At 35.5% G+C, this 26,868-nt stretch overlaps 1 protein-coding gene across 1 annotated transcript in view; it reads left to right on the top strand.

Moving 5' to 3' along the window:
• DIAPH2 (diaphanous related formin 2) overlaps positions 1-26,868 on the top strand; it is a 122,499-nt gene that overhangs the window by 48,803 nt on the left and 46,828 nt on the right. Inside the window, exons 19-21 of the mRNA XM_018070707.2 lie at positions 3,446-3,547; positions 9,043-9,282; positions 16,287-16,416. Coding sequence (XP_017926196.1) covers positions 3,446-3,547; positions 9,043-9,282; positions 16,287-16,416 — 472 coding nt within the window. The remainder of the gene's footprint in view (positions 1-3,445; positions 3,548-9,042; positions 9,283-16,286; positions 16,417-26,868) is intronic.

Raw genomic sequence — 26,868 nt, 5'->3', positions numbered from 1 at the left:
GCTCTGCAACAACTCTGCTTGTCTCTAGTGAGAGATGAAATTACCTGAATGTTTCAGGATACTGCTGCAACTCAAAAACCATCTGCAAATGAAACCTTCTCTCAAGCTTGTTTGGTATCATTGTGAGCTCTTAAGTCTCTCAGCTGGAGACAAGCAAGTGTGGAATACAGCTTCTTTACATCACTCTCTGATTTGCTCACTGTAGGAGGGTCACAGCCCTTCATGATCTCTGGGGAACAACAGTACAACAGAGAAGCACGTAAAGCTTAGAAGTTGTAAAGATTTAGCACACCAGTAATACTGGTGTTGAATTGTTTTATTTAATATCATACACAGATTCAGATTCTAGCTAACATACTGAGCTTCAGTTTATCCTTTCATCCTTCCCTATCTCCTTTTTGCACCTTTGTCCCATTGCCCCCGAGGTTTTTTTTCCATTAATTTTTTTCTTTCTTTCTTGAATGTGTAAATTTGTTATTCCAGGGACACGAGTCTAAACTGAGTTGTCTCAGTACAGAGTCCTAATTTTATTTAGGACTCTTTTATTAATCAGGAATGTCAGGTTATGTGATTAAGAAGCCTACAGGTTTAGGAAAATCAAAAATCAAGGGTGAGAAAACAACCCCGCCTTGGATAGCTGAAGTAGAGAGGCGATTCAGCTTGGTTATCTCTATGGCAAATGCAACTCAATAAAGTAGCTAAACCAGTGGTAAGTCAGTGCTGTTTTGGTCACAAGTCACAGTGACACCATATGGGCTGCTATGAAGTAAATTAACTTGGTCCCAGCCCAACCTCATACACTATAAAAATGGCAAATGTGATTGCAAGGTGTATCAGGTCAAGGATTTCCAGTCGAGAGGATAATTTTTATGCTTTTGAATAGGGTACTTCTGAGACCTTATCTAAAATACTTGGTACATTTCTCAAAAATGAATTTAAAATAGAGAAGCTGAACTTAAAAACTACTTAAGATGATTGAGGGATAGAGAAACAGTCTGCAGAAGGAAGCAGGAAAGATTGGCTTGATTAGATCAGCAATATAAATAGCTGTGAGGGATGTGACTATGTTATAACTGTATGGGGAGAGGAGTGATGTATGTAAGCACTGGGGAGAAAAATGAAGTTGCATAAGTAAAAGGTAATGTTATCACCAGAATAAATGTATGTGAGTTCATCATGAATGCAACTGTCTAGAAACTCAGCAGCCCATAATCTTCAGAAAATGAAGGCTTTGGAGATTGGTCCCTTTCTGAGGGGAATGGTGTGGCAGAGCCACTTTCAATAGCAGGGAGATGCAACTGATAACCTGGAAGAGATTCCTCTGTGTTTCAAGGGATATTCTTAGAAATATATTGGGGTAAATGGGCTGTATCATCTATTTCATGTTCTGTCTATTCTGGTTTATTTGTATTTTAATCTTCAACTGAGCTATTAACTAATTTACCAGTTTAACAGTTTTCAATAGTACTGATTGGAAAAACTGTACAAAGCAAACCTCGCTTTCTCCCATGCTTAGCAAAACTCCCACGTGCTAAAAATGCACGTGTAGAAACTGCTTTGTTTTAAGTATCAAAGTGGTGGAAGTGAAATGGGTATGGCGTAATTGAGCAAATAGCAAAGTGTTTTTTCAATTTTGCTTCTCAAGCCCTTGTTTCTTGCCACTTTTCTAAGTTACAGTGTAATACTTAGTAAAATAAATTGGATTCATGAGTTTAAGTAGCTGGTAGACTCTATACTGTTGTACCTCTTCCTTGAGGACAATGCTCTAGGGAAAAATGTTTTCAATTGCTTTGAGGAATTGTCTTTGAGGGAGTAAGTTTTTGTAACCATACAGTTGTCAAACACCATGTTTAGTGCAATTCAGGGCATTGGGACAGTAAGTAGTGACTGATAGTTTCAGCCTTTTAATGTCAACCTTAGATTCCTTTTCATGTTTATGTTAACCATTGTTATTTACCTTATTTTTATGTAAACCCATATCATCATGAATACATTATGAAATTGTTTCCTGAAGTGCTGACAAGGATTTGAATATGTGGTCACTGAAGGCTTTATCTTTTTTTTCAGTTATTCAACACATTTAATGAAAGTATATATATATATGTGTGTGTGTGTGTATCTATATATGTATCTAAAAAAGGAGATGCAGTGGTAGTAGAGTGGGACATGAGTTTGGGTTAATAGGAAAGGAAACATACTTAGGTTTAAGCACAAAGCTACAGCTCAATTGTGTGACATGGAGGTGAATCTCTCTGCCATGTATATTGAACTCTGCTTCCTGAGACATTCAGCAGCTTCTTAGTGTGAGTATAAAAATGTCTCTGTAACAGGGATGTTTTGTATGAGACTGCTTGTCATCTTTAGTTTTCTTTATGGAGGTGGATGAATGTTTGACTCTTTCAGCTTGGAGAATTACATTTGCTATCACTTGCAAATTTGACAAATTAGACTGATGCTTCTCCAAGTTGTACCTTGATTTCTCCTTCAAGCCTGGCAGAGTGATCAGTAATCAAATTCTCAACATGAATAAGGATATTGCAAGAGTGATGGCAAGATTGGTCTGTTCTAAAAATAAGACATCTGTACCTCTAATAGTGCAGATTTTCTCCAATTAGGATTTTTATATATGAAAAAAATATGCTTCTGCAGTGTTGGTTGCTTTTTTAACAGTCTCATAATTCTTTTCCTATTGATGCTTGCTTGAATCGAAATGGTTTTCTTTTAATTAAAGAATTACATTGTTTTGATTTCAATTGGTCTATATATGAAAGTTTAAATACAAACTAAACTTCTGCTGAGTATCTCTTAAAACAAAGTGTTCTTCAGTCTTAATATAAATACTTAATACATTTAGCATATCAGTATTGAGATCTTAAGATCATATACTAACTAATACAAATTTCTTTGGGGACATGGATAGGATTGCAAACAACTTCAGCTTTTTACTGAGTTCCAGTATTTTTGCCATCCAAAAGATCTGTACAATTTTGAGATGGTGACCTTTTTTTGTGTAAGGTATTTTGAAGTGTATTTTGTGCACAGCTACTTTGAATGTCTAAAAATTGTAATTTTTTTTTCTAGTTATGTCTTGTTTTACACAGACCAGTTATTTCTTGATTAATATTTAATGAGCAAGATGAAATCACTAGGGCAAAAAAGAATGTAGATAGACGAAACTCCTTGATCCTGTCAGGCCCTGAAAAATTATACTCTAACCTTTTAATACTGAGAAGGTATTCTTCAAATCAGAGACTGTAACAGAGGAGTTGATGTCTGTATTAAATAATTACTGATTTGATTTGATGTTTATACAGTGTTAAAGCTGTGTAAATAAAATAAGCTTCCCATAATTTCCTCATGCATTTCCATGTTGTGGTATTTTAAGCATGTTATTTTTAATATAGTTTAATATAACAAATTTGATATAATACCTTGTTTGTTTTAGAACCTAGTGAAGAATCTTCCTGAGCAGAAGGAACTCAATGCCTTAGCTGAATTAAAGGATGAATATAATGATCTTGCTGAGCCAGAACAGTTTGGAGTTGTGGTATGTATTGATGCAATGATCAACTGCAGAATTCCATTTTGTCATGTAAAAAGAAAAATTTTAGGGATAAAATATTTTGGTTAGTGTTTTTGGAAGACCTACAGCAGGAAAAAGTTACTATCTATTTCCTATTGAGTAACAATCAAAACATCTCTGAATACATATCAGGCCAGTTTGGGTGGGGCCCTGAACAACCTGATCTAGTGGGTGGTATCCTTGCCCATGGCAGGAGGGGTGAAACCAGATGATCTGTAAGGTCCCTTCCAACCCAAGGTGTTCTATGATTCCATGATTCTAGGTGTTTTCCTGGAAGGAATTATAGTATGCCATTAAAAGCAACAAGCACTCCTGTGCTAGACCAAGTCTTTTGTCTGTTTTGTCCTGAATGTTTATTAAACAGTTATGAAGAACACTGGAGCTTCAAGTATTTAAATTTCCAAGAGTCCATAAAAGACCCATTTACTCCATGGCATTGACAACTCCAATAAATTTTTTGTTTTGTATCAAAAACTGTAAACAGGTGGAAGAGTTAATATACCCATAAGTGTCTTGTGTTTGTGTACATATATTTATTATGTGTATATATACATATATATGTAAGTGTGCATATACATGTAAAATATTTGTGCATATGTACAAACATACAGACTTGCAAAATGGTTCTAGAAGAGGTGGATTCATATGGATTCATATCGAGGCTGAAATTTTAGATTGTGTTCTGTTTCTTTTACTAGCATTTAATACATACTTGTAATGCAAAAGTAGGGATATTGAGTGTTGTAATGGCTGGAACCTGTCTCTGAAGGAAATTATGGAATTTGCATAAATTGCCTTAATCCAGGCTGGGGGTGATGGTGTGATACCGAGGACTACCCAGGACTTGGAAATCACTTTAGGTCTTCCAAGGACTTGATAAGGCCTTAGGCAAATTAGTTCCTGTTTTCACTTCACTTTGCCAGTCCAAAAGATTAGGATGCTGATGATGCCTCTGTAATGTGCTCAGGATTTATCCCCAGCTCCACAGGAGCCAGGTTTGCTCTTGCTGGATTTTTAAGGCATTATGTGCATTAAAATGCATTAAAACAGGAATAGAGACCTCCTAAAAGGGAAGAGTAAAATCAGCTTTTTACTAAAAAGCTCCGATTTGAGCATAATTTGGCTTCAGAAGTGCCTTTTGAGTGATTTTTTTTTTCTTCTTCTTTTTTTACATTATTTTTTGGTTGGGGAAGTAACGGAATATGGTCTAATGAGATTTTTGTAGAGGATTTAGGAAATGAAGGATATCAATGACTTCTTTTGAAAAACTTTAGCCTACTGATTTTTTTTTTTCCCCAATAAATGGCATAAAGTTCCAAAAATCTTTTATTTCAAAACAAAGATGAGGAATTTTGGTAGAAGTCTGATACATTAGGTAGTCTTATGGCAAGAGCTGCAGTAGTAAAACATTATGATCTATTAATTGATCAGTAGCAATTTAAAACCCCTCCTTCTGCCACACATTCCCTTTTATAAACATCATCACTGTCTTGTCTGTTCTACTTCAGCCTGTCTCTACTGCATTGCTCTCTATAGCTTTTATATAGAGATATTTCTGGATTAGGATACTACTTATATACCTGGAGATCTCGCCTTTATCTGAGTTAGGATTACTGCTGGATTGAAACTAGGTGGTCCTTGTTTTTTCACTTGATTGTATTGAAATAGCCATGAAAGTATCCTTATTTCCCAACAGCACCAATATATAGTCAAGATCACTGTTTCATTGATTTATATTTTTGAGGAATGACTGCCTATGGAAAGTTGAGAGAGTTTTCAACCATTTAATTCAACATTAATTAACAAAAGCTGCTTAGTCAAACATCTCCAAATGGTGATGTTTGCCTTATGAAGGAACTAAGTTTCCTGAAGTTTGTTTGCTTATTCAGCTTTACCATCTGGTTTAATAAAAACCAGTATTTTCTTTATGGGTAGTGCTTCTGTCTTATTTTCAGAGGCCTCTAACTGTATTACTAGTACTAAAATGCTGATTTTGTTTCTGATTTTGGTTTAATTGAACTATCCATTGAAGTGGAAGAAATACAGCTGAACGTAAACTCTTTACCTGACTGAACTTCTTTTTTCCTATGTGTCCAATTAAGTTTGGAGTTTTGCATTAATAATAATTGTAACCTTGATGTTAGTCTGTCTGTCTTCTTTTATTCCTATCTTAAATAATATTTAAAATGTGTACCCTTATTTGTATGTAAATTTAGGCATGTTAATTATTAAGATATGTTAATTGAATAATCACTTTGCCCATCAAATTTAATAAAGATTGGAATAAGTTGCTTAAAATTTGTGTAGAAAACCCATACTTAGTAAATTATTAACTTATTAGAAGAGACCGATTAACTTAATATTCAGCTGATATGTAAATGAAAATTAGAACTGCATTTTCATTTAGATTAAATGTTAAAATCAATTATGTATTCTAATTAGTTATTGGAACTTTTTGAAGTTATATACTGGGATCAAAAAAGGCAACACAACTTCATATAAAAGAAAGTTTGCATTGATGTTGAAGTAGAGCAAGAAAAATAGATTAACTGAATCAGTTGTGTAACATGAAATAAGCTAGGCAGAATGTTATCTGATTTTTAAATGTAAAACTTCTGTTCAAGAGTTAAGTTTTTTATGATATGAGAACTGCTGCAGCTTAGTGAGGAAATGCAATTCCATTTCAGTGCCAGTTGAACATTTTTATTATTTTAAAAGCAAAAGTTTCACAACATAGTTGTATAGTGATTGCGTATTTTGTGACCTTTTTTCCTGTTTGACCAGGATTAGCTGTCCAGAACAGTCCTGACTGCAAGGTGGACTAAGTGGGGAGAACTATACAAGTTTATTATACCTGCATTGGTTGAGTCTTTCATTTTTTTTTTTTAATTGAATTTATTTGCCACTTGTTTGGCCTCATTGTAATTTCTGGAGCTGCTGAAGAATTAATCTTCCTAGGACATGGCTAGAGAAAAAAAAAAAGACAACTTTAATATAATATAGGTAAGAGGGTAAGTTGTCTTAGTAAGTTGACAAATTTGTATTAGAGGAATGTCAGCTTTTTCTTAGTAAGTGAGGCAAATTTAATTGTGCTTTTTGCCTTTCTCCAATAGCCTTTGATCCTAGTTTTAATACAGGACTTGAGAATTGAATGATGATAATAAAGCATAAAGAACTGAATAAAGAACTTGATTAGGTAGAGAGTTCAGTCAAGACCTTTATGAAAGCCCAGAAGGGGAAATAATGACATGCAGCCCAGCACTGACAGTGAGCTGGAAAAGAAATACCCATTTTCTTGCTTCTTTAACTATTTGTGGTGGAAGCCAATGTTTGCTGTTCCATGTCTTATTTCTTATATGCCTTGGACACTAATTTTGTGAAACCATAAAGAATTAGACTTTTTTCTAAGTGAATGTAGTCTTTACACCTTACCTATTCCAGCAGATCCCTCCAAGTTCAGTATGTTTGTCAGGCACTGAACACCTGGATTTAGAAACAGGCATATGAAAGGGAAACAAGGGAAGTGTGGGGAGGGAGGAACTAAAATGGCATTTGTGGTCATCATCTGATATATATGTGTATAAAAACGTTCTGAATTTTAAGGAAACAACCCACCTGAAACAGCTCTTGGGAAATTGTGAAGATACTTTTAAAAGATAATGCAAGTCAGCAAATGAAATTAAAACTTACTGCTGGTTTGGTGGTCAAACTACCTTGCAAAGCAAATAAATGCTCAGTGTTTCATGACACTTCAAACACAATATTAAAAGAAGAAAGTACAGTTGGCTGAAGTATTGTCAAGGATTATTCTTCACAAATCTTCTTCACACTGTTCTATTGGCTTATACATGTTTTGCTGCATTTTGTTTTCAGGATCTAAAGCTTTTGACAACTTTTTTTCTGTGTCATTTTGAGTAAAAACAGTAATTGGAGATTGTTCTACAAAACTTAAAGCAAATTATGTGATTAATTTTAATTTCTATCTACTGCAGATTAGTGTAAGTAGATCCTTTTAAGGCAGATGTTTTCAGTATGATATTTCTGAAATACAGAATGATTAGAAGAGTAATGTTGCAAGACTTTCAATGATTTGGGCTTATAGAGGCTCACAGAGAAATTTGTGACAATGGAGACTTATAAAAAAAGATCTCTGGTTATGCTGAAATGCTTCTTTTTTGATCCTTTCCTTTTCCTTGTTCCAGTCTGATCATAGGAATTGTTTGAGACCATCTGGAGCGCCTTCATATTTATGCTTATTTTAGAATGAATTAATTTTTATTCAGGCCACTCAAGTCTTTCCTGTGCAAGTTATTGCTGCTGTGTCTGGTAGATAATACCAGTGGAAAAATCCTGGTTCCTCCAAGAACCAGAGTAAAACTTTGGACAACAGAGACAGAGGCACACCAAAATCTTTGTTTTCATGGTCACGATCTGTGATTTGTCACATAACAAAGCTTTTCTTTCTAAGTGCTTCAGGAACACCACTGATAGTGAATGCACAGGGGGAGAAATCTTCCTGTATTCTGCTAAGTAAAATGAGGAGTTAGATTTGGAAGATAATCATTCTTACAATTAAATGGAAGTTTTTAAGTGGCTTAAATGAGCTCAATACGTATTTTTCTCTTAATTTAAATATGCCTTGTGAATTATAGTGTTCTAAGTAGGAGGAAATAACTGATCACTTGTGCAAAATATGACAGACCACCATATTTTGGTAGCTAGGCTAGTGAATTTGGTATTGGGGATTTAAACTAATGAATATTGTAGATACTTTTCAGTATCACTGTCATTACATGGCTACCACACCATGATTTATGACCTCCCACCTTTTTATCAGATCAGGAAGGAATTAGTCCTGTATTACCTTTTGCCAAATGTCTGAAACACAAAGGTGGTTGGGTCCTGGGCAGTAGTTTTACAAAATTTACTTAAAAGGTAGTAAAGTAGGCTGTATGTTATCTGTGAAGTCTAATGCCATGGGATCAGAACTGAGAGTATACCATTAGTATGTCCTTACTTTAGTCTCTCTAGGTATACTGTTTTTTATATAAAAGTTGTTATGAATTTCAGCCCAAAGCTCTTTATCCACCTCCAGAATATTTGCAGCCTGTACTTTCAGGCTGATCTTTGGTTCTTGTGAACTGGTAGAATTGTCTTTGCTGGGAACAAGGGGTTTGGCAGTGGGCATTTATTACCAGTGAGCTTGGAATTGACAAGTTAAATGGTTTGGAATCACAAAGCACTTTCTTGTTTTTACTGATTTTTTTCAGGCAAAGTGTATGGTTTGGGGAAAGATACCTGTGAGCAGTTTACAGATTCCTGGAAATGCCAGATAGGCAATGAAAACACACAGACTTCCTGGCTGCATGATGGTTTTTTTTTTTTTTTAGTGCAAACTATTTTGCTTAAATAAGCTTCTGGTTTTTTTATGTTCTGCTGCAATGTTTTGTCTTTTGCAGATGAGCTCAGTGAAGATGCTGCGGCCACGTCTCAACGGGATCCTGTTCCGGCTCATGTTTGAGGAGCACGTGAACAACATCAAACCTGACATCATGGCAGTGACAATGGCTTGTGAGGAGCTGAAGAAGAGTGAAAGCTTCAGTAAGCTGTTGGAGTTGGTGCTGTTCCTCGGAAACTACATGAACTCTGGCTCCAGAAACGCACAGTCCCTCGGCTTCAACATCAGTTTTCTTTGCAAGGTAGGCTGAAGCTGTAAAACTTTGAAGTGCAAATTCATGAAACTCAGGACACATGAGAAAGTATCCTAAGCAGGGGAAAACGTTCTGTCAATGTAATTTACCAACTGCACCTCTGTGGTTCATAATGGATTAAGAAAATACAGAGGAAATACAGAGTAAGCATTTCCAGGATGGTCCCTGCTATAGCTGGCTTGGTGCAATGGGGATTTAAGGCACTTGAATTGTAAGTCTGTTCTGAGTTTTCTGGAGTACACAAGTGGAACAATTTTTTTTCAATCTGAATTTGTTTACTTGTTTTATCAATAGAATATACACAGAGCTCTGAGTGTGTTAAGAGTAGCTCTGGTTACTCATCTTCTCATCTTCTACCCAGCTGTCCCTCAAGCACTGTCATAGAAATAAGTATTTGGATTTAAGATGGACGTTGTTAACCTTTAACCAAAGTTTAACTTCAGTTGTGGTGACAAAATATGGGATGCATCAAGAACTCCAGGATCTAAAGTAGTTGGAAATTCATGTGCGCTGCTTGCTTGTTTATATGGTAAAATGTGTGTAAGGCATTGATCCAAACTTGACTCAGTTTGAAGAGTACCTTTGAAAGTATCTTTATTTTAAAGACATGCAGGTTTTTAAACAGATTAAAAAAAATTAGTGTAAAACTTGCAGAGATTTTTATTTTTTTTTTTTTGTGTAATCAGAGGATCCAGATTTCAGGTCCCTTTTTTGGGCATTATGAGGAGACCTGATATATATCTCAAGGAGGTTTAACCCTGGGACAAAATCATACTTCATGTACCCAGCAAGTGTCATCTGACATATTTCAGCAGGGAAAGACTCTGCTTGCTGTGGTTTAATGCAAAGATGTTGCCAACTTCTGATAAAATAAAAATCATCATCTGAGGAGAAGCATATTTCTATTCTTTAATAACTATTAAAAGAGAAGCCAAGGTAAAGGATCTTCTTGAGATCTCATGCTGCATTTTCTTTCTGGTTGTAGTGGAATCTAAAGGGAAATTAATGTTTTAAGTGGAAAAATAGTTGTTACCAAGGAGGCAGGGAAATGACTTTGCAGGAATGGTACTGCAGCAGAGTGGAGGTCTGAGAAGTTCTTGCACTCCAGGTGATAGATTTATGAATTGCTGTCAATGCAAGTCTCATGTGTTGACACAGCTAATGTAGATTGACTAATCCTGCAAATTGTTCTCTGCTGAACTGAATAATTGCTGAAGCACAGCTACCTGTGCTTACAACTAAATTCTTCTGAAAATAACGGAGACAGAAATCTATGACTATTTAATTCACTTAATTCAGCATTGCCCTCAGAAACAAAATCCATTTGCTAACCTTTTAAAATTTGTTTTCAAAGTAGATATTTTTGAGGGAAGTGTTCTTTTCTGTTCTTCCCCCCCCCATGAGATTTAGAGAAAATACTTAAATATTCTGTGTAATATAATAAAATGTTGACTGTGCTGTTGTATTTAGGTACCAGGTATATTTTGTGATAAGGTCATGGCTAAAAATAATCACAGACAGTGATGGTGGTTGAAATATAGAAGAAGATCTTGCCAAGATCCAAACGTGAAATTATATCATTAATATCTCTACGTATTGATTGAACATTATGAATTATCACTCACAAGTTCCAAACTCAGAACAAGTCACTGAAGTTAATGGAAATGTAGATCAGTGTTCCTGGACAGTGTGACATATGCATTGTCTGCAATTGAAATTTATTTTTTATTACTTATGTTAATAGATAGTTTTTGCTTTTTAAAGCTCCCATTTTCATTGGTTTATGTATTTGCCATTCTAATTTGAATTAGATTTGTACAGTAATGTGCTTTTGCAAGACTAATTTTTTCCTCAAATGGTTTTGCTCCTGTACTCATGCTTTAATATCATTTTGAGAGAGGTAGCCTTCCACTTCATTGGTGTTTAATTTTAGAAATAAGAGTTGTTTACGTAGTATTTTCAACAGATTTTTTTTCTTAATTATTTTTAAGTATCCAGATTTTTATTTGGGTAATGACTTTGTTTGTGCATTGATTATTTTCAAATGATAATTGCAATTGGTTCCTTTGTTTAGTAGCTTTCAAATTCCACCCTCCCATTTTCCACCCAAAATAGTAGGATGACTTTATTGGCTTTGTTTATGAACTAAGACTATGGGTTTTAACTGTTGTGAACAGTATAAAATATATCAACTGGGCATATCTTTTACAAGCACCAGCTTTAGTATCTGCCTACAGCCACCTACCAGCTTTATTACATTATTCAAACAGTCTCAAAGTTTTATTGTTGGTCAATAATTGGTCTTCACCGAGGAAATGAAAACTTGTGTATGTGTGAGTATGGCAGGGGGAGTGTGTCATCCTGTTTAGTGAAATCTTGCTGTGAAATTAAATTTCTAATTTATATTTCTTGGCTGAAGAAGACAGTAATAGAAATAAGTGACACCTAACAGCAGGAGCAAGGGCTGTTTGGCAGTGTCCTGTGCCTTAAATGTGTGTGCTTCCTGGGGCATCTGGGTGCTACTGAATTTTGAAGGCTGTGTGAACATGGGAAGGTTTTTCCTCATTTTTTAATTATTTTTTTTTTTGATGTGTGGTGTCAATTTGAGAAGGCACTGCTACTATGTTAGAGGTTTTCCTTGAGTAATTTCAAGGTGTCTTCATTTCTGCTCCTGGGGAATTTCATCATTCAAGCTTATCCAGAGGAATTTGGGAGTCTTTATTCTGTATTTTGTTATAATACCTCCTTTTTTTTAGGCTAGTGGTTTATACTATTATTCAGTGGACTTTCTGCCCATGATAAGGGAACTTTTTAATTTTTATTTTTTTTGAGCCAGCTGTCAGCAAGGTAGGATATGTCTGTGTACACATTTCTATGTGCAGAATACACACACTTAAGATGCAGAATCCTAAAGTGATGAATTCACTTTTCAATAAAATCTGATTTTTTTATTGATTTTTTTTGTTTTTGTTTTTGTTTCTCGAACAATCTTAAATTAATTGTCCATTTAGTAGATGTGGTACTTACATTATATTATCTGGAAAAAAAAAAAAAGGAAAAAAGGCAACTATTGATCTGGGTCCAATGTTTGGTTTTGGAAAATAAATGTTTTTACAACAGAGCTGGTTATTTCATACACAGAAATGCGTTCTTGTGCAGCAACTTTTATTAAAACATGATAAAGAAAATAAAAGAAAGCACAAATTCCAACCTATCTGGTCTGAGCTAAAAAGCTAATGCCTGTATAGTAATTGCAAATCCTTAAAAACAGATTATCTTTCTGGATGTTATATTGCAGTGTATTATGTTATTGAAGATAGAAATGATTTGTAAACAACCTTTGGCAGAAAGCAGAGAACTTAATTTTGTTCAAATAAGATATCAGCATCAGAATTCAGGTGCTGCATCGAGACTGGCAAGCGAGAGGAGCTATTCCCATGTATGCACCAGGGCATCTTGATTGCCTAAGTATGAAGTGCCCTCTAAAAATACAAATACGGCAGAAAAAGTGCTGAAGTTGAAGGAGGCTGCTGTAGTAATTCACTCAAGGCATATCTTTCAACCTGTTGCTGTGTTTGTTTAATTTGTAAGAAGGAACCAGCTGCTCTCCTGAACCCCAGCTGCAGCAGGAGAACCCTCATGGAAATGGAACAGGAAGAAAAGAGGTTTGCTTTAGGCATGTGCAGGTACACCTTCTGTTCCTGTGGTGGTGACTTAATGTGAAGACTAACAGCAAACCTCCTTCAGTTTTAATAAAGCTCTTGTAGCATTCTAGGTGCATCAGTGTCTATTTTATGTGATAAGTAATATCATGTTACTTTTTGTTCATAGTGCAAATAGTACAAGACAAACTGTTTATCTGGTCTGAGTATTACTGATGAGTGTACATTTATTGTGTACCAGCCCTTGTTCTCTTAAGGTGGGAAAGATTTCTGGGTTATGAAAAGGTATATAATCTCATAAAAAATCAATGGAAAGCTTTTTTATAGCTATAATAAAGTGTCACTCTAGTGATGGCTCATACATAAATTTTTCCTCACATTGGCTGTCACGTTCAACCCTCACACCTGAAAGCTGCATCCAGAAGCATCTGTAAAAAGACCAAACCCATTCTGAAAGTGGGTTATGGTATGATTGGCATGGTTTGAATGCTTTACTTAGGGACTATATGTCAAGGGAGGTTTTTGTTAGGCTGATGTTTTTTTCTGGGTTACAGGACATCGTGCTCTGTGTATTACTTGGTTTGAACGGGAGCACCGAGTATTACCCTCTGTGTACATTAGTCTTTAATCCTTTCCCAAACAATGAATCTGCGAGTATTGACCCTCCAAGTGATGCTTCAACGTTCACTGGAGCTGCTTTCTGTAGCTGCCACTGATATAACAATTTATTTTATTTATTTTTAAACGAAATGTGTTATTCCCAAATTCTGTCTCTCAGGTAAAGAAAGACCATAGATTCAAAACCTCTATTTTTAAATTTTAACACGACAGTGTTAAAAATTTACCCTGAATTATAGCATTATAGAGTATCCTAAGTTGGAAGGGACCCATGAGTATCATCAAAGTCCACCTCCTGGTCTTGTAAGCAGAACTTAATAGGCTGTTTTTTTTTTTTTCTTTTGTCCACTTGGATGATGTCTAGAACAGCAGAAATTAGGCTTAATCATTAAGTGCTTACAAGTCAAGAAATATTATGTTTATTAAGCAAAATTGCTGTAAGTAAAGAAGTTGAATATAAAAACTATTGCATTTATATGAAAAGAAATAAAATAATGTGTGTTATTGAATACAAGTATATACTGAATACAAGTATAGTGCGTGAATACAGAGACTGTAAAGACACAACCTTGCTGTTGTTAACATACCAGTTCCTACCTTTAATTTCTATTTTTAATATTTAAATAGTATATGCTAAACTACACTCAAGCCCCACCTCTCTTCCTTTGTCATTATACTGGTGGGCTTAGAATTTGCTTTTTAAATTATATATTTGATTCTCAAGATCAAACAGAACTATCTGTATCCATTGTGGTGAAAATAAGGATGAACTAGCAGAGATGTGTTTATGATTAGACCAAAGAAGTGAATTTGACAGAGGTGTTTAAGATCTGAGTGAATGTTTACTCCAGGTTTAAACAACACAGCGGGTGCTAATACTGACTCTTGTTGATACAATGTTGCTGTTGGTGACAAAACATGTTTCTGTTGCAATTTGAAAGCAAAATAATTTTGTCCATTTAGAAAAAAAGTGCTTTATCCACTTGATGATGTCAGAGAGATCAAAGGCTGCAAATCCCACTACTGTTGTTCACAGACAAATTGAAATGCAATTTTTTTTTCCATGCAGATGTTTAGCCACTAAATCTATGATTTTTTTTTTCCAAGTCAGAAGAACTTCTGTGTATGTAACACATTAAAGCCCTTTAACTGCATACCATTACTGAGCATTGTTTACTCTCTAATCGCTGAATTGGTATGAATTAAATTGCTTTCTTAATTGCCTAAATACCTTATATTTTTAAAAGCCTGTTTTTCCACTGCACTCATTTATTCTTAACAGGGTAATCCTTAAAGCTGAAAGGCCTCTATTAAATTGAACATCGATGGCAAGCCTGTCATGAGGATTATAGAATTAGAACTTCAAGTGATTTAGAGAATGAGAAAACAAATAGGAGATTTTACACACGCATTTGTGTATTCTTCTTAAATAAATCCTTTATTTCATTTGTTGTGTATGTTGTAGCTTACTTCTGTATGAGAACTGCACTAGATGAGTTAGTGAAATGCGGTTAAAACAACTCTTTACAGATACACTTGTATTACTTAATTCTTCATGTCAAGTGAAATAAACTCATCTCAAACTCTTACATACACCTACTCCATTGCCGTTGTGAATAAGAGGAAGTCTCGACTTCCACTAAATCTTCAATCAACTCATACATTCATTCTTTATATCTGCATAAAAATGGGCAAACTAAGAAATTTGATTTTAAATTTGTTTTCTCATTCTCTGAAGTTCATGATGTTCCACTGTGTAGACACCTGCGCTCTGCCATGGGATTTAGCCATATGTTTACTTGGAAACTTGCCACTGGCCCTATATTTTAACAATTGTTTAAGACATATTTTTTTATGGATAAGAAACTGATTCCAGCAGTTAATACTCTCAAGACTCTCTGTTCTCCATTAGCCTATCACTTGCAAGAATAATGTTTTATTTTGGACCACTAAGAAGTGTCTCTGCAGTTGAGGGGACAGTGAAAATATGCAGTTACCTGTTACTTCGCCTTGTACACAGTTTTCCTGCAGCTTTTCATAAATAAACCTGGATGTATTAAGTTCCTTTTACCTGCAGTCGGGATTATCTTTGCTTTTTTATTGTCATTCTATATTTCAGTAAGGCGGGGTGCTTTTAATTCATGTGTCTGTATAGAATTTGTCTCAAAATCTTTAGGCTAAAGCAGCATGTTTTAGATTTTGCTTCAAGAAGGAATTGTGGATTTACAACAAGGAATTACTTTAACTTGACTAGTCAAAGTGCAAATTCTGACTATTAGCATGATGTCCAGCTATGCAGCATTTCAGAAGGATTCCTTTAGAGATTTGGCAGTTGCGGCACTGAAGGAATGAACTAAATTCTGTTCTCTTTAATCTTTGTTCACAGCTATTTTTTATCAAAGGGAGCATTCTGAACTGGCAATGCTAAAATCTCTGAACTTTATGGACTATCTTCAGGTTTTGTTCTCATCAAAATTAATTATTCTTTTAAAAAGTACTCCATAGGGTAGATTCCTTTTATAGCCTTAAATTATGAAGATTTCAAGAAATTTCTTTTTGAAATAATTTGTTTAATTTACAGGCGACCAGTGTAGGTAACTCATTAGTTTTGCTAATAAGTTACATCTTCAGTATTCACTTTATTTAAACATTTTATTAAAAAAAAAAATCTATATTTTTTTCTCTTTCCTTTCTCCTGTGTTTACTTCTTAGATTCGAGATACTAAATCATCAGATCAGAAAACAACCCTGTTGCATTTTCTGGCAGAAATCTGTGAGGAGAATTACAGGGACATCTTAAAATTTCCGGATGAATTGCAGCATGTTGAGAGTGCAAGTAAAGGTAAGCAAATAGATAAAGCACCTAAAGGTAATAGCTGTTTGCTTTGACATTAAATGCTTCCAACATTTCATTTGAGATTGTTGGATTATGTAACCTGTAAGCATCGATAATCCATGTGCATTGTGCCTTTCTGCTTTTTATTGACCTGAGAAGTAGTGAAGAGGGAAAAAACCAGTAATAAAACAACTCTTCTTCTGAAGTAGGTTGTGAAAATAATAGAGTGCATTTCAGTGGGGTACTTAGAAAAATCACGTCAGAAGTTTTGTCAGCAGTATAATCATGATGTTTAGTTTACTCTTAAGCCTTTGAAGTCTCGTTACTTGAGAATGAACACCATGTGTGTGCATGTGCATTCACACAGAGCATGGTTCTTGTTTTAACACTTGATAGAGAATAACAAATATGCTTTGTCAGAATCCCAGGCTTTATATGAAATTCATGTAGTTTAATTGTACTACACAGTCAGTATTTAATACTGACTATTTTTGGTCAGTCAGTAGCATAGGCTGGTGAATGTGATAGAAAGCTCAATTCATTTTTTGGAGATTTTTCATGTGGAGTAGACTGTACTACCTTGCACACTTGTTGCTGAGTTGTCAAAGGTGAAGGTAGGTAATAGTGCTTGATGAAGGTAACACAAACTTCTATTTTGACTGGGCATTAATGATTCATCAGAAGATAAATACTTGGGGGAGCACAAGAATATGAAGGAAAAGAGAGAAGAAGTTGGATACACATTTCCACTAGCTCTATCCAGGTTTGCAAATTTTTGTCTTTTTTTCAGTGTTATCAGTCAGTGTCTCTCTTCAGTGCAGTGATTAGCTGTTAGATAGACACTCTTCTAGTTAGCCCATCATTTGCTTTCAGTTTGTGTTCTTCTACCTCAAACTTCTGCTTACTAAGAGCAGAACTCTTGTTTCCCCAAGGACTTGGGGAATAGTTCATCAATCAACCAAACTTTGCTGTTGTTTCATCTCAGGCTTCTTCACAGTTTTGAGTGAGTGTCTTTATCATACCGTTTTTTTACTGTTTCTCAGACTTTTTGTGTCCTTTTCCAGGTTGGTTTTTTTCCTGCATATAAACCAAATTTTATTCCTATTGATTAAATGTCTCCATGCCTCGCTTTTTTCTTTGCTGCTGAATTCTTCATTGGCATGGACAAAATGGAACTGATCTTCCTGTACAGGGTTGAGGATGCTTTTGTGTTTTAATGCAGGATAGAGACTGAACAGAGAACTTGTACATCACAGCCCTGAATGTACCATGTATATGAGTAAAGGTGCATGTTTAAACAGCACCCAGCTGGCTGCTTCTGCCTGAGCACTGTTGTGGGGACAGTGTTGGACCTGGCCTTGAAGGCATGAAGCTGTCAGGGGGGTTTTGGTTGGATATTAGGCAAAAGTTCTTCCCCCAGAGGGTGGTTGGGCACTTAACAGGCTCCCTCCCCAGGGCAGTGGTCACAGCACCAAGCCTGACATAGTCCAAGAAGCATTTGGAGAACACTCTCAGACACATGGTGTGGTTCTTGGGGTTGTTCTGTGCAGAGATAGGAGTTGGACTCAATAATCCTTGTGGGTCACTTCCAACTCAGAATAATCTATTGTTCTATGGTGGAGTTACATATTCATTAGTTGTATTTATGCAAGTAGCAGTTAGGCATCTTATCTAAATTCCAAAAATATTTTCTAGTACTTGATAGTTCTTCTCTGGAGGTGACTTTTTAAAGTTTAATCTTTTTCTCCCTTTCTTTATAAAGTCTTATGGTTTACCAGCCGCTTTTGATGATCTTTCATGAATTTTCTTCTGTGGCTGACACTTGCCCTTGCAGCTTTGAGATTTTTATAGTTTGATTCAAAGCCTCTGATGTTCTGTAAGTTGACTTCAGGAATTAAACCAGAAGAGTCAGTAAAGTTAGGTTAAGCTGTAGCATCCTAAACAGAGAAAGCATATTAATGGGAGCAAATTTGCTAATAATCCTGATGCTTAGAATACATATGAAAAAGATTTTATTGCAGTTAGATTTGTTTCATTCCCTAAGATAAAAACTCATTACATTTCCTATAAACAGCACTGACTTCTAACAGAGCATAAATTACTGTTCAATTTTAATGACCAAAACTTCCCTTTCAGCCCTTCTTTGCTTTCTGTAGCAAAGCAGATTTTTGGCAGAATAAATGTGATTTGTGCATCTCGCTTCAACTGTTCCCCATGGTACTTCTTGGGGTTTGTTAATTGTAATGTTCATCTGCTCTCTCACATGTGGTGTTTTTTCTGTGTTGGAAGTTCACGTGCTTTGCGTGGAAGAGATTTTCACTTCCTATTTATTGTTTGGTGTTTTATAAACCAGTGGTTTCGGGGATGGACAGTTAGGTTTATTTTTCCTGTGGGAAGCCTCTTTTGGAATAAACTGGCTGGATGTGAGGGCACTGGCATCAGTTAGTTATATGTAAAATAGAAGGAAATCTACCAGCAAATATTAGCTCTGCATGAATTTTAAATAAAGAAATATGAGCTAAGCAGGTGGCAGTCTGATAACTTGAGAGGTATGCTTTTACTTTTTAGTCAGTAAGCAGCTTCGTGGTTTGAACAGTACCTAACATTCCAAATACAAAACTTAACGCATTCAACTTCTTTTAAATCTTGGATGCGTATTCTCAATTCCACTTAAATAAAAAGTAAGTCCTCTTTGGCTTTAATTTCATGTAAGAATAAAGAACCAGCATCTGAGCAACAGATGATTTATTTTTTTTTTTTAACAAAGAACAGATAAAGCATAAAACTGGATTTTAATATGAAAAGGTCAATGGGATTAGATGAACTGCCCATGCATGTACTAAAATCTTCAATAATCTGATATTAGGTATGATAAAATATTTTATCTTTTTAAAGATGGAAGATCAGCCTAGAGGTTTATGAAAAGGAAAAATAAATTAGGAAACAGTTTTATTGTGGAAGGTATAAGCAAAGGTCAAACTGATTAACTATCGAGATCATTGGAAAAGCATTTTATCTTACTTGTAGCTGACTGTGAAAGGAAAACCAATAAAAAATCACAACATTGTGAGGAACTGCAGTCTTTGATGGCAGTGCTCTTCCCCCAGTCTTCAGTGCTTTCTTCTTGTTCCCTTTGAGACTATGCAAAGCCTTTTTTTCATGTCTCTACCTTCTTCACTTGTTATTCCAGTTGCTGCTTTTCATGGTCTTTGCTCTTACCAGTTTATAATCTGTGATTTTTATTAAATACCTGACAAATTCCCATCCCTTTTTGGGATTCAGTAAAACAAAATTTCCAAACAAAACTAGGAGGTACCTTACAAGTCAGATAACATGTCTAGAATTCTAGACTAAGTCATGTTGTTAAAAGTATAGTTTGCAATTCCTTAGAAAAGAAACATTTTGACTTAATTTTGTGTTACCTATTTCATTTTTATGGTTTCTGAGGGGCTTGACACTCCAAAGGGTTTGAAGGTGATTAAAATAAATTAGCCATTTATTTTATAATAACAAATTCAGATTTTAAGAGCTACAGTTTTAAATCACAGTTCATGGTTTAAACATGGTGCCTGTAAATAATAAAACATAAAAATAAAACATAACTATGTCCTCATTGATTGAACATCATATCCAGCTCCTCCAAAATTTAATAGTTCTTGATGTCCTTTTTACCTTTGTTGCCAAGAATGGGAATTACTGGGCTGTGTGGAGTCATGTCAAGTTGGGCTTAATTGTGAATGTGGTATATATATAATATGATATATAATATATTATTAATAATAATATATAACATATATAATATAATACATAATAGTCTCTCTCAGAAATAATGAGGGCTTTTTTTCAGCACTTAACATACCAAATTCTGTAAGCGTTCCACTTCTTAATTCTTTTTAAGTGCCGTTAGCAGCAACAGAGGCCATTCTGAGTAAAATCATGTGAAAGATGCCTTGGGGGGATGAATTAGGTCTGTGTAGTGGACTAAAAAGTACTGATAACAGGAGCACAGATTTCTCACTCATGTTGACACTGAAATTTATTTCTTTAATTTGCAAGCATATGGTTCTGATGGTTGAGGCATCTCTCTAGAAAGGACATTAGCAGTCAGAAGCACTGTGGAATGCAAATATGTATGTACTGAATATATTATTACAAATAATGTAATAAAATATTAATTTTAAAATTTTATACAGGTAGTTCACTGTGATTTAATGGCACAAGTTTAGAATAGAATGAGGGCAGTATTTTAAATCTTTCTGTGCCATTGTCAGTTTGAGGTGTAGCAATTTAAAATATACAAGTAGTAGCTATTTTTTTTTTGTCTGACAAAAGTTTTATAGCTTGTTGCAGTAGAAGAAACAGTGTTTTAACAAAGAGGTCTGCAGCATTTTCCACCTTGCACAGTTTAAATTGCTGAAACAGATTTTGCCCAATCTGGCACATTAGTGGGTATAAAACAGACAATGCCTTCTGGCATGAGAAAGTTAATGCTGCATCTGTGATTTTTCTCCCCCTAATAATCTGAAGTTGGCATTTTACAGCATAATCATAAGTCAGTCCTGCACTGTACAGAGACTTCTGTCACTCTTTTCATTCACATAAACTGCAACTCTGGACTGTCAGGAACTCTCTGTCTGTTTTTCTGACTGTAGTAACCACACAGTCAGGTGGATCAAATACTTGAAGACTCTTTCCTCTTGTTACACTCCTGTGTTTGCATAGAGCATCACCATATTGGTGGTAGTTGTGCATCAGCTCATTAAAACTTTCCCGACAGACGTGTTCTCCTTCACTGACAGGTGTTGGGGAAGAGAGACAGGGAAGCAGAAACTTCACTGAGAGTTCTTGTGTTGTAGTTCCAAGGAGCAATTTTGGAAAGATAACTTGTTGGAGACTCAGTGGGATTCTGAATTGGCTTACACGCTGCAGAATTGCTTAGTGAGTTTTCCCAGTCTGTGAAGGTTTTGAGGATTTTTTTAGTTGCTGTCATCTAAAGTGTAATAAATGGTGTGCAGAGTCCTGGTAGTTCTGAATTCTGAAGCTACATTTTGAAGCTACAAGTTGGATTCTTCATTAAGCAACTTTTTGTATAGCTTGCATTTTAAGGCTCTGCTTCTCTCCCTGAAGTGTAAATATCAAGGGCAAAATGAAAGAATAGTCCAAATGACTCTCGTGGGCTGTTGCTTATTAAAGAAATGAAAGCATTTAAGAATTTCTGGCTGTAGTTAAACCAATTCAAAATTGAAGATAGCTTTAAATGTCTTCTTAAGTTCTGCAGTCCATTGAGAATGTCTTAATACAAGCCACTAGAGAGAGGTGAAAGCTATAAAATACCACTTTCTTCTTTCTTTTCCCCCTTATCTGTTGTTCAGTTTGCACTTCCATTGCTGTGGGGAAAGCTGTTGCACCTCTGCAAGTGGTTCAGTTCAGGTAATGTGAAAGGCCAAGCTCCTGACACAAATTGAGAATGTAAAGGGAAATCTGTTGGATGAAGTTGCTCAACTCCTTCTTTGAGATTTTAGTAACAACAGCAGGTTGTGTGACAACAGCTTTGCCCCTTTTTGTATTCCTTGCTTTCTGTTTACTTGTTCCCTTTGCCTCACTTGCAATTTCCTTTATACCATTGCCAGGAGTTTATGCTCAATTAATAGATACTGATTATAAGCTCTGTTTTCAAAATTAACTTTTAAGATCTTGAAAGACATTTGTAATTAAATTCACATCAAAGTACAGAGAGTTTCTTGATGCTCTGAAGGTAATATCCACATTGCGAGGAGAATGCTGCTGAATGCAGTGCTATTCTCACCCAACAGATCTAATGCTTCTGATTCTTTTTCTAGAATTGGGACATCTGTTTTCTAAAAGATTTTTATGTGTAATATGAAAAGTCAGTTCAACTGAAAAACTTATATTCTACAACATGCTATTTTTTACAATTTACTCAGTGAGGTAAAAGTGGGAAGTTGGGGGAAAGGCTGCTGTTCACAAGGGAAAGCAGGGGGTTGGCACACACAGTATTTATGCAGGACACAAAAATGAGTATAACAGTTGTCAGGATTCAAACAGAAGGAATCTTACAGGTTCAGATATTTTTTCTTTTTAGAAAACTGATCTTTTGATGGCAATAAATTTGACTTTAAATAAAACTATTTTGAGTCAATAATGAATTGGGTAATATGACCTATCCAAAGCAAGAGGGGGATTTGATATTCTAATGGATCACTCAGTAGGTCAATGGCTTTGTTCTGTGCTGTGCTTTGGAAAGGAAGTTTTACAACTGCCTTATTCTGATAATGATGCTGGCAATGCATTGGACACTCCTAGTGTGCTGCCTGTCATTTATAGGTGATTCTTAGCCCTAGTAGTTCATCAAAATTCCTTTTTTGTTCTTAAAAAATATACACGGGCACACAATTGCTGGAGCTGAGACAAGCGGATTGATTCTCTAAACCAGAGCCCAGTTCTGTGCCTACATTGATATTAAAATAAGTTTCCCACAGAAATTTCTTTTTGCTCTATGGATATATTGAGTGTTTCGGGATCATGAACACTGTTTGTGATTTCCCAGATGCAGAGGAGAGAAGACATGTTGCTTATGACATTTCTGGTTTTTGACCTAACAAGCAATGGTTTTGGTTGTTGGTTTGGGTTTGGTTTGTTGGTTTTTTTTTTAGATCTTCCCACTGTCTCGCTTGCCAAGGCAAACTTTTTAATGGCATTTGCACTTCAGTGTGTGTAATATTTAAATTAAATTTCCTCACTTTAGATGGCTGGTATCGTTGTTCTGGGAAGCTGAAAATCTGTTGATCATTTATACCCGAAATGTGGGTTTTAACATTTTAGCTTGTGTGGTGCAGTTCTTCACCAGATGTGTGTTTAAAATCTCTGTGCCATCCTTTTCTTGAATTGTATCAGATATATGTATTGTTTTCTGTGATAAGACATACAAAAATGTCATTTGTATGTCTTTTGTAAACATTTGTAATGTGTGTTTGTGATCATTACAAACTGTGATGATTTTAGGTTTTGATTGCAGTTGAGATTTTGTTTTGGGTAGGGATTGATACGTATCTTTCTCTCCTCTATAAAGATGGAGAAGAATATTGCAATGTAGAGCTGCTGCACATACATGGCTCGTTAAACATTATCTTGGACTGAGAGATAATTAATGCCCTAGACTGAATCTCTCATTAAACTTTAAACCAAGAGTTACTTGGGGCTGGACTTGTTACAAAGTGCTTTTACATTAAAATTGTGGTTCACCTCTACTTGCAAATGGACAGGACAATGAAATCAGTGTACAATTGCTTTATCTTTGTTTAACTAAGGTAATGAAGTTACTGTTGCAGTCTAAAAAAGTGAAGCATGGTGGTGTCTTGCCTTCCTTTACTGCTCCATAGCAGTGCTGTGAGAAGGCAACTAAAATGCAGAGAGACTGCTGGGGAAGGAAATCTTAACATGCAAATGAAGTGCAGGTGCACATCTGTGTGGGAAATCTATCTGTTAAAAATCCTATTTTGAAGCTTCTTCAAGTTACATTACAGGACATGGTCATAATATATAAACAAAACGTTGTCATTTGGGCAGATCTGCTCTTATTCCTAAACTTTAAAAGGTGCAGGGAAAATTCTGTTTAAGATGCACAAGGTAAAATAGCCTATTATGCATGATGTTTTGATTGTTAATCAGAGGTACCTGGTGTCAGAAAGCTTTCCCATTTTTTGAAAGAGAAAGATGGCCAGGTGCCCATGCTAGTTAAGCTACTCTTTGTTTTTTCCCTTTGACCCTGAGTTGTTTAAACCTCCACCCCAAAAGCATTTGTAACATTTCAGCTTATGAACTTAACAATAATTTCTTTTACTATAGTTGGTTTTCTGCTTTGAAATTTAGACACTGTTGGCCTAATTATGTGCTTTTCAATACTTCTTTACTTCTGCCCTAAGTTTTGTTTACAAACAGATGTTTAGCTCAAAATAGGAGTGTTTGCTTGTTATTAGTAATAAGTTTGGTTTGATCTCACCTGTCTTGTCTGTTCCTCTAGTTTCTTCTTTAGAAGTTCTAATTATTAAGTTCAGTGTCTTTCCTGGTGAAAGCATTTCAATATAGAATTCAATACTGTTGAAATTTGTTTAAGTCTGTCACACTAGCATGTAGCAAAAACTTTTTTTCTGATATAGGAAATAATGCTTGTGCTATCTCCAATTTATTTTTTTCCATTCTAATTACTTGAGAAATAACATGCTAAGCTGTACTGCTTTTGAATCTGGAAGCTGTTCAACCATGAAGCTTCAAATATGAGTTGTTTTGCATGATACAGGTATATCACAGTATCTATCACAGATGTGTGTGTGTGTGTGTGTATACACACACAAATGTATGTACTTACACATACATGTCAGAGTTACCACGGGCCACCTGTATCACTCAAAAGTACGTATATAAATGTATACCTGTGAGATGTATTTATTCCAGTACATGTACATATATCTGCACACACATATAATATAGAGGCATGCTCTGAGGTGCACATACACTGAGCTGCTTCCAGTCCTCAATTAGGCTGCAGCAGCACTGCTCACCCAACTCCAACAGAACATTTATTGTCTTAATAAATAGAAACTTACTTAGTATGAATTGAGTAATCAATGATTGTAATTCCTGAAGATTATGTACTTGCTCACCCATTTCCCCTCAAACTGCTTCTCAGTCTTTTGTGAAAGACTACTTCCATCTGCCCTCAGGCAGTAAGAAATAAATAGTCATTAGTATGCTCAGAATGCAGTTATGGTACAAACACTGTCTAGACTTAAAAATCCACGAGTTCATTTGCTTTGTACTGACTTGCTTTTGCTTACTGAAGTAATTTATATTGTTGGCTCTCACTTTAGAGTTTTTGCTAACCATGGACATGGCCATCCCAGTTCTGCATCATGATCAGAGACCCTCTAAATTTCTTATGAGAGAAATACTGCACCTAATCAAAACGTATCATTTCAGCTCTTTTTTGGGGAGGACTCTTAGTCTGATGCAATCTTATTTTAGAAAGGATTAGTCTGTCCTCTGGTACTGTTGCTGTATTATTGTAAATACAAAATGCTTAACTTGACTACAGGGACCAGCTAGTGTTCAACATCAACAGGAGATTAACTGCTTGGAGCATTTTTCTAGGACTAAAGCAGACGCTCTCTAAGCCTTCCTTAGCGTGCAGACTGTGCAACTGCTTTCTCCAAAATAAGTGGATAGAATTGGTTTTTTTTGTAGAGGAGGAATTAATATGGGGAAAATAATAAAGTGAAGGAAATTATTATCACCTTTCTTGTCAAAATAACATTGAGCCATCTCTTCAGTGACTGTGGATTTCTGTTATAAATAAATAATAATATACAAAATAATCTTTTAATCAGTCACAGATTTAATGATGCATGATTAACGGAGTTTCATCCAGTACTTGTGCAGAAAGAATATTGATAGATCTATGTGCCTATATTAGTCTTCCACTGACATGAAAAATAATCTGGACAATATATTAATACGCATCACTTGATCTTCACCTTATTCCTATTAGTTCTGTATGTTATAGTGATTCTGTGTGACAAGGAGTGAAGCTGAAACACATGTGTAACTTCTGGTATTGGATTTCTTTCTCTGTCTCATAAATCCTTTTTTTCACAGTGGTTTGAGGTACACACATTAAAGATGCTGTATTTCTTTCCACCTTAGAGCTGCAGGTGCTCTCTGCAAGTCAGCTTTTACACAGGGCTCAACTAGGGGCCACTTTGGCAGAGTTTGGTACAGACTGAGAAATCTTGCTGCCTTTTTTAACTCCCTTTGGCTCTGAAGATGGACCATATATAGATTTGGGGTTTATGTAGTTTTTTTTTAGACATGTGGTGTGGGGAGAACACTACATTTCCTCCAGGCTGTTTCCCCTACCTCCTGCACATGTTCTCAGAGACATATTAAGTGTTACATCCTTGCCTGTTTCTTTTGATATGTTTATGAACCTGTTGTGTAGGAATCCAAATAATCGTTTTCTGAACTCACTTATACCATCATTCTCCACTCTTCCCTGTGTCAGCTAATTTGACTGTCTTTTGACTTCTCAAACTTTCCCATTTCTTAAATGCTGACCTTTTCACTGTGGATGGGGGTGTTCATTTACCTGCAAAATTGTGAGGGTGATGAGGTGGGTTGTTCACAGCTATTTGTTTCTTTTACTTTTAAAATGTGTCTAATATTTTATCTCTTCTTCTAAAACAAGGAAATAAACGTCCAGGCATCCTCTAGGCTGCTTTCTTTTCTTTGGGTGTACTTATCCCAGAGTATCTGGGGGTTATGGACAGGTTTTTTTCTGGTTGTTGCTGCTGGGTTGGGTTTTTTCCTTCTTTTTCCTCATCTTCTGTGTTCACCTCATTGTTCCTACCTTGAAATCAGATATTTGTGTATTGGATTTAGTTA

This window comes from Manacus vitellinus, unplaced genomic scaffold (assembly GCF_001715985.3).
Source record: "Manacus vitellinus isolate BGI_N305 unplaced genomic scaffold, ASM171598v3 scaffold_19_pilon, whole genome shotgun sequence".
NCBI lineage: Eukaryota > Metazoa > Chordata > Aves > Passeriformes > Pipridae > Manacus > Manacus vitellinus.
The sequence above is the reverse complement of the archived record's forward strand: the minus strand, read 5'-3'. Positions and strand labels throughout refer to the sequence as shown.